This window comes from Meleagris gallopavo, chromosome 1 (assembly GCF_905368555.1).
Source record: "Meleagris gallopavo chromosome 1, MGAL_WU_HG_1.1, whole genome shotgun sequence".
Taxonomy (NCBI): Eukaryota; Metazoa; Chordata; class Aves; order Galliformes; family Phasianidae; genus Meleagris; species Meleagris gallopavo.
Genome location: NC_139404.1, coordinates 144,808,897 through 144,821,136, shown reverse-complemented (window position 1 = coordinate 144,821,136; position 12,240 = coordinate 144,808,897). Strand labels below are relative to the sequence as shown.

General features: G+C 41.8%; 1 protein-coding gene across 1 annotated transcript in view; it reads left to right on the top strand.

Moving 5' to 3' along the window:
* The first annotated feature begins 242 nt into the window (after positions 1-242).
* GPC6 (glypican 6) overlaps positions 243-12,240 on the top strand; it is a 732,688-nt gene continuing 720,690 nt past the window's right edge. Inside the window, exon 1 of the mRNA XM_085215637.1 lies at positions 243-988. Coding sequence (XP_085071763.1) covers positions 676-988 — 313 coding nt within the window. The 5' untranslated portion in view covers positions 243-675. The remainder of the gene's footprint in view (positions 989-12,240) is intronic.

Below are 12,240 nucleotides of genomic sequence, written 5' to 3'. Positions count from 1 at the left end.
TATCTTTTTTGACTTCTCACTAGCGGGCTCTTTGTAATTTAGGGGCTCGGAGCGCCTGGATCCTGGATGAGGAGGAAGTTTTCACAGCTGTGGGTGGTTTTCCTTCCTTCCTTCCTCCAGCAGACAGCGATCCACGCCAGGATTTCCTTCCCTCTCCCGTATTTCGGCAATGCAATGTGTAGCACGTTTCGGTATGTGTGTGTGTGCGTGCGATGTGTGCGTGTGTCTCCCTGGCTGTAGCTGCCTCCAGGATTGCTCCCTGCCTGCTCCGGGAGCCCGCTCCGGCGCTGTGCGGAGCAGAGGTTTCCCCGGCTCCCGTCAATACAGGCACTCGCACCACACGCATGCACACACACACACACACACGCGCGCACACGCACAGAGCCGCTGTCCAGTCCATCTCCACGCCGCCTACTGCCTCCACCACCTCCAGCCTCGCAGCGGCGGCGGGCGCAGCTCCGCGGCGGATCGCGCTGCCGCTCACACTGCGCTCCGCAGGCAGCCGTTTCAATCTCCACAACCTAGAGATAGATTTTCCTTTAATTTTTTTTTCTTTTTTTTTTTTTAATTAGTATTATTATATATATATATATATTTTTCTGCTGGGGGACGATAGCCTTTTGCCGAGGAGGCGCGGGGACGAGGCTGCCGCTCTCCCGCTCCTGCTGTGCGCGCATGTGTGCGTGTGCGCGCCCACCTCCCCCCCGCCTCTCAAAAGTTTGCCTGGGCGGTCGGGGGGCTCCCGGCCCGCCGCCCCCGCAGTCGGGGGGCACGGCGGCGGCGCGGCGCGGAAGCGCGGGACTTGCGCGCCGCGCCATGCCGGCTGCGCGGGGGGCTGCGCACTGGGCCCTGGCGGGGCTGCTGCTGCTGCTACCGCCGCCCGCGACCGCGGGGACTGAGAGCAAAGCGCGGAGCTGCGGCGAGGTGCGGCAGGCTTACAGCGCCAAGGGCTTCAGCCTGGCCAGTGTGCCCTACCAGGAGATCGCAGGTACGGCGCGGGGCGCGGCGCGGGTGAGCGGCGGTGCGCACCGCCCGCGGTTGCGGTGTTTGGGCTGCGCGCTCGCGTGTGCGGCGCGGAGCGGCTCTGTCGGCCGGCTGGCTGTACCCGGTGGTCGGCGGTATGTGTGGTGATAAAGGAATACATAAAGGTTGGAGAAAAAAAAAAAAAAAAAAAAAGGAATGGGGCGAGAAAGAAAAAGAAACACAAAAATTAAAAATATCATAATAGGGCGCGGGCGATGCCTCAGCGGTGGTTTTGTTCGCCTACAGAAACTTCTTGAGAGTTGCATGCGGGTTGCTGGAGACTGAGAGCTGTTCCGCAGGGGCTCCCGCCGTGCGCTGGGGGAGATAACTTTGCCCTCTGCCCGCGGGAACGGGAAGGGTGGAGGGGGAAGGAGGGGACGGGAGGGCAGCACCGCCCGGGCCGGTCACGGCCCCTTGGGGCGCTCTGCCGTCGCCCCAAAAGAGAGGAGCGGCAGCAGCCGCTGGGAGGGATTCGCGCGCGCAGCCCCTCGCCGCCGCCCCCCGGCAGCCCGGCGCTTGGCTCTGCCTGCCGCCGAAACGTGCCCACAACAGGTTATCCCTCCGTCTGCCTGCGAAGGTGCTGGGGTTGGCTTTGACGGTGATTTTATTTTCCGGCTTTTCTTTGCAACCTTATCTGTATCGCATCTTTGAGAGTGAATGAATAAAAACGTGTACTGGGCGGATAATTTCTTAGCAATCAGAGAGCGTGACAAAAAGAGAGAAATAATATAGGGAAAGGCTCATGCATGAGCTGCTCAAATTGGGCTGCTCGAGCCCTCAAGACAGATTTCTGCTTTGCTGCTGCGTCTTTGCTGTGAGGTTCTGCTGTTTTTACAGTGAATGGGGAGCCCCTCGGTTTGCTCACTTCCTTGTAAAGTTGGAAGCAGGAGATTTTTCTGGAGGCGAAATAAAGCCACAATTCCTCACTGTACAGCATTTAGCACTTTTCCGGGGAGGAATGATGAATGTGGAGAATTTCAGGACGATGAGGGTGTAGCTCACAGAAGTGCTGGGAAGGCTGTTCCACGCTGCCAGTGCACCAATGCTGAGCTGATCTCTGCACAGCATAGTGGGCCTGACCCACTGATATGCATTAGGATGAGGCAGAAGGACACGGGGCTGTGCCTGTAACTGTCCCACAGGCTCCTCTGGCCCTTGCAATCACTGCTGGTCCTTCTGTGTTCTGCTTTAAAATCTCCCCTTAGGTTTCTCATCAGTCACATACAATCATTTTTTTCTGAAATTCCCTCTTGGCCATAGACCCTTTGGCTTCGCAGCCGTGCTTTCCCTTTCCTTATTGTACTTCCATCTGTGCTGGGACAGGGTGGCAGCCTGTCCCCTTTAAAAATAATAATGAAATGCAGAGAATGTCCGTGTTTGGGTAACTTTGAGCAGACACCTGTTGCTTTCAGCTTATATATTCTCTGAACGCAGGGTACAAAGTTGCTGTGCAGTTTTAGAGGCTTCTCCTGGTTACCCCATCGGCAAGTTTCTGTAAACATGTATCGGTATGGAAAGACTCGGTTACATCCCAAACTGCTCCTCAGCTTCCTCTTGAGGTTTAGAAGTAACAAATACTTTTCAGTTAAGCAGTCTGTGATTCACACAGATGTAGTTGGAGGCTTGGAAAAAAATAACTCTCAGGTTGTTAGTTTTCTTTGCGGCCTTGTTGCTGGTTGGTGTAATGACCTATGAGCAGTTCACGTGTTACTCTTTGGGCTGTTGGAAAGTCCAGGTGTATTTCAGAGCACTGTTTTTGGGAGGTGCTGTGAGGCTGTGCCACAACACTGCAGCATAGGCTCTCGTTAACTTGGGAGCCACCTATGTGCAATGTTGGAAGTGTTTAATTAAAGCAACCAACACACAGATTTCAGAATAACTGTTTTCATTCTGTTCCTTTCCACCATCCTGGTGTAGTTAAGGAAACAATTTGTTACAGCTATGAAACAAGCACGGTCTGTCAAATGCCTCCTGCTTTAAAGTGTTTAAAGTGCTTCATTATATTCATATTTCTGAACAAATATGTTTTCAAAAGATTTTGCATCTCGATAATATGTTGGAAAATAGTAGCACACAGCATGGTTAATGTGTTTTGATTTAACAGTATTCATATGTTTCCATTTCCCATTTGCTTAGAAGCTCCTTTCTGGCTGGGGCTGTTGGAGGTTGACAAACTGAGTGGTGTTGTGGTACACTCGTGCACAGAGCTCTACAGTCTGCTCGGATGAGAGACTGCAGGCACAGAGCTGCCCCTTTGCTGGGAGGAGCAGCGCACCCAGACTCATTTGATAGTTCTTTGTGAAGTACGGGCACTTGGTGTAAAGTTCTGAATGGAGAAGCTTTAAGCTATGGATTTTAATTATTTTATTTTAGTTATTTTATTTTTTTACTTTTTTTTTTATTTTATTTTATTTTATTTTATTTAAATGAAGTGTATGTTGAAGATGGCAGTGCTGTGATTATGGCCATCCCCTATGCTTTCACAACAATGCTAATTTTTTCAGGAGTGGTGTAGTAGCTGTGCCTTGCTGCACCTAACACCTTACCTCAGAGGCAAAGACTGGTCCTGAGGCTTGCCCTGAGTACAACTTGTTTTTGGAGAAGCTGGTTTACAGCTTAAGTCATCAAACTCAGTCCTCCATAAAAGCACTTTGCCTGGGAATGCTGGGGGAGAGGGAGGAAGGACTTGTTTCTGTGCAAAACTAGCACTGGTCAGAGGGTGGGAGGCAGTGGCTGTCCTTGTGTAATCTGTGCTGTTGTGGAGTGTCTTGTGCTTAGAAAAGAGCTGAACTGTCATACTTATGCTACCGTGATCTGACATTTAGGGGCACTGAATGGAGTTCCTAATGGCTTTACAGAAGTGTTTTCTGTAGGAAAAGCTGTCACTTAAAAAGTTGATACAGAAGTGAAAAGCCACTTCATGTATTTGTTAGTAATACTTGAAATTTAGGCATGATTTCAGTAACTCCAAGTATCTTATAGGAAGCCAGGAATTAAACCAACAAAGGTAGATAGAGGTGGAGAGTGTCCTTGGCTCAAACTGTTCTGAGAGAATGTCTGGCTATTTCAGAGTAATGGATATGTCCAAATTGTGGCCTTCCACGTTCAGCAGATCATTGTTTTTAGCAAAGGTTTTTATTTTTATGCCTATGTTTACCTAAAAGTAGTGTTTAGGTAATGATGCATTAAAACATGTAAAATACATGCTAGAAAGGTGAAGAGCATGTTACAGAGGTTTGTTTCTGTTTTTTGGAAGAGATGCCAAATAATACTATATTTAAAGAAACACTCTGGTAAAATGTTGAACTGTGAAGATGCTGAGTTCTAAGTACTCCTTAAGAAATTAGAGAACTTTGTTCTCCTGTGCAGATGATGAACAAGGTGAGATTCTGGCAATGCAGAGACACTGTTGGGAAAGAAACTGAAGTGAAAGCAGAAGCAAACCCTTCATTTCAGAGGTTTGAAGGTCAGGAATCACTTGAAATTGTGCTTTGATGAATGGGTTTCATACTGGCATAATACAGAGGTGTTGACTGAAGAAAACTAGCAAACATAATGTAGTTGCTTGTAGCTCTAAAGTGATAATAAAAGTAAGGAAAATAAACTCAGTAGTCATTTATACAATTGGGTTATTATTCCATGTCAGATGTCCCAAGCAATTAATGTTTTGCTTTGCTTTAGATAGCTCTAACATGCAATGATACATTAAGAGAACAGTAGCGTGAAATCCTCACAACCGTGTCTGTATCACAGCATTTCTTAGTTAATGTTCTCTTTTACTGTTTCTCAGCTGATGTTGCTGAGTATTCTGCAAAGTACCTGTAGAGCAGAAGACAAATAGGAATTCACATACATCTTGTGTAGCATCTCATCAGTATAAAATAGGAATATCTTTATTGAAATCAATAACATAATTGATGCAAACTTATGACATCCGAATTGGGCCATAAGAGATCAGTTCACTCCCAAATTTGATGGTGAAAAGAAGACAAACATGGAATTTGGTGTAATCTGTGTGCTTTCCTTGTTTTAGCCCTGTTTCAGAAGTATCCTCTACTTTTGTGATTCCTGCAGTGAGATTCTCTTCACTATCCCTCATAGCCTCCCCCGTTCTCTGATTTTAAGTGCATTGGTGCACACAAACACGTGCTTTTATCTAGGAGGAAGTATAGCTTTTCTAAGACCTGGCTGTACTGTCACTTTTGCACATATTTATTGGTATGTATGTGACTGGTTTCATTAAAGAGAATACAACCTATACACGCGCATCTAAACCTAGAAGTACTCCTCGTATGCTCAGGGCCTTCAAGGAGAAATAGCATGTTTTTAGTGCTTATAAATAATTGATTCTGACTGAGAATTTTAAATCTCAGCATCTGGAGTCTCCTGATCTGATTTTATTGCAAAGTATTTTGGGAAAAGGGGTTTAAAACAGAAACAGCAGTGCTTTAATAATTAGTGTGACTATGAATTTCAGTGTATTGTACTCTAATCATTTTTTTTTTTTGTCTTTCTGTCAACAATCTGATTTATAACCAAAAAGCATACCTAAAGCTCTAATATTTTATATGTTTCTAAGTGTTAATATGTTAAACAGTTCTAATGTTCTATTAGTACTGATTTTATCATATGCTATTGTGAAATACTCCTGAGATTAGGTGGTGTTCAGACACCAGAGAGGTCAAGCACTATGTTAAAAGCTGAGGCCATTCTTTTTATATTACTGCAATAAAGAATATATTCATTTCATTTATATTACCACTTTGCTCTCATAAAAGGTCAGTTTCATCTGAATGTACAATTACTTGCAAATGGCAGATCTTATAACAAGTGATCAACAATAAAAGCTTTTCTGGGTAATTTGTCTTTAAAATTACTACCTGCCATTTGTTTGAATGACTTGAGGATCTTATAGCATCACTTGGAGATCTCTGTCTTACTCCCCACAATATACATAAGAAAACCATGCATACTAATATCCCTTTCTGCTTAGTAAAGTAAAAATGCATAATTACATTAAAGTTTCTAGTTGAAATAACAAGCATGGTGCTTAAAACTCCATTACAGTATCAAAGTATCAGCTCTCCCATTACTAGCAAAATGAAATTATGTTTTCAATGAACTATGAATCAGTGCTACCCTTCATACCTGGTTAATGGGTGCTGTCTCCCTGGGAAGGGAAACTTGATTCTATGGCTTTGACAGTTCATACTGACAGGTATAATTATTTCAGTAGCTTAAATACATGTGAAAGAATTAACACTTCTCCACTGATTCCCAAGGACAGCATATAAAGGTTGCAGTTTAAAAGCAGTATAGTTGTTACGCTAAACAGAGAGAGCACATTACAAGATGCAAAAGGAATTTAAAATATGTTGCATGTGGCAGGAAAACACATGGCTGGTGAAATCCTTATCACATGCATGTAAAAATGCCTGAAACATACCAAACTAAGGCATGCTTTCTTCACTGTTTATTGCTACGAAGCTGCTGTGCACAGTCACTAAGTGATCTTCCTTGGCTGACTTCTTTTAGCTCTTACATAGGAGGCTGTCGCAGAGACCACCAGCTCCCTTGCACGGGCTTTTTCACCGACTTGACCTTTCCCTTCAAGCGAAGCCAAGCCACGGACAGCACTTTCTTCTGCTGAGCCATCGTTAAGTGCTCTCCTCCGGGACGTGCCGCACCTGCAGGCAGCTCCGTGCCGGGGGCCCGCCGCTTTCCCTCCTTCCTTCCCTCCTTCCCCGGCCTCGTTGCAGCAGCCGGGAGCGCCCGGGAGGCGGCTCTGCCGCCCAGCGCTGTCCCGGCTCCGGTCGGAGCGGCTGTCGGTCCGCCGGAGGAATGCATAGGGCTGATGCTCCCAACGCACATAGCAAATTGCTCTCTGGCTCTCGTAGCCTGCGAGGTCTGTTACCTTAAGCTTCTAATGGCCTTTTAACAGCGTTTCCAGCTGAGCAGCAGATGTAAGGGATATAGAGAGCGGAGAGCTGGGCTGTTTTTTTTTCCTCCTGAAAGAAACATTTCAATGGACAGGCTGATAACAGTGGAGCTTTGGACCTGCTTGGTGACCTGCTGGATTTAAAATAGCAGGGAAAATCTCCAGAAATAAGTGGAAGTCTCTACTATTTTTTAAGAGGAGCCTCACAAAGGCTGTTAAGTATGCATAAAGAGAAACGTGGTCAGTCATATGTCTACCCAGGTATACTGGAAGGTAAAATCATGGCTTTTATCTCAAGGTCATGTGTAGATGCTGAAATAAAAATAAATAAATAAATAAAATAATAATAATAAAAAAAAGCTGCACATTTATGCAGAGAGGTATTTGCAAACCAGGTCAAATCTTTTATTTTATCTGAAAAACATATGTGCAAATATGAGTTCAAATGTATGCACAATAAAAAAAAAAGCACAGAGTTCAGTGCATACATGTCAAGAAGATCGAAGGCCATGTCAACTGTTGCAATCCCATGGCTTGGGAAATCCAGTTAGTTCAATCCCGATGCTTGACTAAGAAGTAAGCAATGCAACCTGCCTCTAAGATAAAGCAAGACCCTCTATTGCCAGGAATAGTTCTACCTGTGTCCCCATAGCAGCAGCTTTTGCCATGTCTATGGTGACAGGCACGTTTTTGTCTATGTCCCTTCAACCTACGTGCTGAGTGTTTAACTTAGACTGCATAGACACCCATCTGGCTTTTGCCTGAGTTTATCTTAGAGAAAAGTCAACACATGAGGCTGTTATGTGGCTGGGTATCAGACTGTAATATGACATAGCTGGAGGATGTGGGTGAATTCTGCCACAGTTGTGCAACTGGGAAGGAACGTAGATGTACCCTACATCTGGCAAAACATGGTCTGTAAATGCCTCACTACAGTTGTCGTGTTGAATATTTGCACTTGACTTTTAGGCTATGGTATCCCTTATAACCTTGATTTTTCCTTTGATAGCTCATAAAATGCAATTAATGCAGAAAATGAAAATGACTTTCTTAAACTGAGTTATGTTTCAGGAAGTGAAGCATAACACTGGGGAAAAGATCTTTATGTGCAATTATCTCACCAAAAGTGTGATTGTGCTGATGGATGGTCATGGCTAGGAGGGTCCCATCAGACTCCTGTGTGCATTTGCTCTAGGTTGTTTTCAGTCCAGGATACAGCTTCCTGTCTTCCAGAAATTTTCCTCTTTCAATTACACTTTCCTAAGTTTAATTTTTCCGGTGTTTTCAACCTTGTAATAGAGATTTTTTTTTTTTTTGGTGTAAAGGTTTTGGAAAGTCTTTTGTGGGTGTAGCAATCTGTGGCTTTGGAGTCCAGAAATGCAATTCTAAAGGGAGTGAGGCTAGCAAAGAGTTAACTCAGGGAACAGGGGATAAAACACAGGGTAGACTGAATTGTTGGAGAATGGACTCTTCCTGGAAAAAGAAAAAAAGAAACATCGCTGGTTGAGTCACTTTGTAGTTGCTGTGTTAGTTATTAAGGACTTTTTCACAGCTATAACCCTGTCAGTGGATTTTTTACTGTCCAAGTGATTAAACATCCCATACAAAGCAGATTGTGGTGGCTTGACTGGTCATGCTCCAAATTGGAAGAAGTTCTAATCAAGATGTATGGGTGTTTCTATTGTCAAAGAGCTTGTTTTGAGGGCATTTCTTTATGATTCGAGCCCAGTGCATAATATGTAATTGTTCCATTGCAGACATAACAATGCAGTTCTTGCACAGCTTGCTATGTCGTCGTAATGACTGTGCTCCATAACCTGAGAGAGTAGACTGTGACTTTCTAGGTTATAATTCCTTTAAACAAAACAACTACAAAAACAAACAGGAAAACAAACAAACCCCAAACCCAAGAAACAAAAAACCTAGTCAAAACAAAAAATACCAGAAAATAGAAGTTGTAAAAGGCCTGGGTTCAGACTGTCAAACTATATTTTCATTTGGTTCTCACCCTGCTGGATAGGTGTTCTCTGTCAGTGAAGTTAAATGTGTTCTCTGGTCCTGCTTCTGACTGCTTCCCTTGCATCAAGTCTTTCAGTCAGATGTGATGACCTAGACCAGCAAACTGACTTGGTGGCTAACCCACCAAAAAGATCTTGAAGTTACACAAGGAGGTATGTAAGTAAGGATGAGAAAGTGGGACTCACCCTTTTAGAGGTTGCTTTCTGGTAGACAGCTGATGATTGTAATGAACCAGTAAGAGAAGGCTTGCTTTCTTTTTTCACATGGAAGCACCATTGAATGTACCAACAGTTACAGTATTCGTATAGTTTAATAGAAAAGTAACTACCAGCAGCTGAACATTCCTGGATATTATCCTATTTTGCACTTGACTTTATAACTGCGTCGTCAAAATTTGACAAGTCATACTGGTAAAGTCATCTGTTCTCCAGCACTGAATGGGCTGAACATCTGCCTGGGATGAGCGATCATACTAAGAGCGCTTCACTAGCTTAGGGAACTCTCTGCTTGTTATCATGTTGATGTGCGATCGTTAATGTGGTCAGTTTACTGGGCGTCTGCTGGTTTTATTGCACACTGAAATTTGGGGTTTATGAGGCAAATGTATTGGATTATTAGACCAGTTTTATATACTGCTATTTATTGTTGTTTTCATGTTTTAAATCTTTTCTGCACCTGAGGGCACTCATTCAGAGCTATATGCAGCTTTGAGTTGTCGAACAAAGCTGTGCTCATTAGTAGGGTTGAAATATAAATTGTTTAAAGTAGTGGCAGAGCAATCCTTTGCATGTCAGATGTACCCAGCCATCAGTCAGCAGATTCCAGAAACTGTTGCAGAATATTTAAATATCTTTTGATTTGTTTTTTTTCTCAAATATGTTTTAGTCCCCAGGAAGTTCTAACAGCGCAGTGGTGAATCAAAGTAGAATTGACCACCCACTGAGTCCTGGCCAAATTTGAAGTGTTTTCCAGTTTTTCTTTTAAACTGACATCTTTGACAAAGAATGAAGCTGCAAATTCAATCAGGGACTACATCCTAATTAGTTTCTCCAAATTGATTGACAGTGTAAATCTAAATATCTACTAATCTAATCTAAATATTTATCTTGGCATTTGGTTTTACAACTTTAACTTACAAAATGATACTGTGTATGCGCAATTCTCATTCCTTGGATGAAAATAGCATTGAACAACTTTGTCCTTCAGCAATAGCTGTATTGTAGAGGAATATGGAAAATACCTCTTGAACAGTTTCTAACTCAGATCATGTTTTCTTTAACTGGTTAGATCCCCTGCAATTTACAATATCCTTAGTCAAAACTTTTTATAACATGCACGTATTTAAAGGAGTTTTAAAAATATAGAAGAAAATTGCAAAGTTGACCCACAGGAAAAAATGCATAATAAAATCCTTTTTCTTTCTTTTTTTTTTCTTTTTCTTTTTCTTTTTCTTTTCTTTTTTTTTTTTAATTTTATGAAGCAGTACATAATCTGCTAGCAGTAGAGTTGCAAAAAATGCGGATTAGACAAATCACGCTAGTCAAAGTTGCGAAATAGGATGTGGTAGCTCAACAGAGATATAGTTGTTTCTATGCAGAAAAGGAAAATCTAATTTTAAAATTGAGGCATTTTGAATAACAGCACAGGGGAGGTTTATTTATTGAATTGGTGAAAAGCCAGGAGCAATATTCTTTAAATACTTCTGTTCCAAGATTGTCTGTCATGCTTGCTATCAGCTAGCAATAAGTATTGCTAATTGAATACCCGGAATATAAGTAAAATGCATTGTTTAAATACAAATACCTGTCTTTGCAATGGAGTTGACTGATGAAGAAACAGCTACCTGAAATTGAGCACTGAAACATCAATTTGTTTGTTCTTACAGATGGTCTTCAGAAGTCCTGTACCATTCTTTGAAAGAGAACTCAAAAGACTCTTTCATCTTTAATTACTGAGACATGTAATGAAAGCCATGTATAAATTGTCTGTAGTCAGATTGGTTGTGGGACAAAGACACACTTTTGTTAGAAGGTTTGTCAGTCAGTCTACCAAAACTGATTTCTGCCTACCTTCATTTAATGTAGCTGATGGCAGAGTTTGATTGAGATTTAATTGTTTGGGTTTTTTTTCCAAAACTAAGTGAAGCAATAGATGATCAGATTTCAAAATTAGAATTTAATTGTGTGACGCACTGAGCAAATACAGAAAAGGGACTGTCCTTCTGTATATTTATTATAACATTTCTTCATGAGACATCCATGTCATCTGATCTTAAAAAAAAAAAAAAAAAAAAAAAGACTAATATAATTTTAATACTTTTCTTTTCTTTCTTTTTTTTTTTTTTTTTTTTTTTACTTAGATAATAAATATAGTACAAGTAAATATGCTGCTTAATTTTTTAATTGCAATTTTGAGGGATATCAGCTTCATATTCCATTGAGGGTACTAAAATAATTAATGGATCCTTTGTGGAAATATCCTTGTACCTTGTTAATTAGTAATATAATGTCCAAGTTTTCTTTTTAAAGCAGCTCCAGCTGGACATTGTAAATCACTGTCTACAGCACAGTCAGTACAGAAACAGGCAAAACCACAAACTCTTGTTTGCACCTTGTTGCCAAAATCCAATTGCTGATGGAAACACAGAAATACAGATTGTTGCTGAAGTGGAGCTTTTCAGTATTTGATGAATGGATTTAAATTGCTCTATTCTGATTAGTAGCCAAGACACTCAAAAAATCAGCTGAAATTCTACTATATACCAGACAGCCTTTTTTTCCCATGGTGAATTATAACATTGTGGATAAATTTTAAGTGAAGTCCAATTTTCCTTTTAACATTAATATCGTTTTCTTTTCATGGTCAGTTTCTGATTCTTTGAATGTTCTAAAGCAATTTTTACTTTTCTGGTGTCAGGACGGTCATTGTCATTATCTTAATACTTAATGGGCTTCTCAGGCTAAATCTGTTTTTGAAGAAGAAGCTCTATACAATTTGCTTGTTATCTGAAAAAATGAACATAATCAAATGCAAGATGAGAAACATTATGTAGATAAAGAGCAGAGTCATGCAGAGTTTAGTCTGTTACTGAACAAGGCAGATGCAGCCCATAAACTGCAGTTGGGCTAGAGAATCCTGCATGCAACTTTGCTATTGATTTATATAGTTCTAGGTTAGTTTTTATAGTCATTTCAGTATCATTATTACAGTTATTGTACAGCAAAGACAATAAACTTTCTAGAAAGACTAATGGAGTTGGC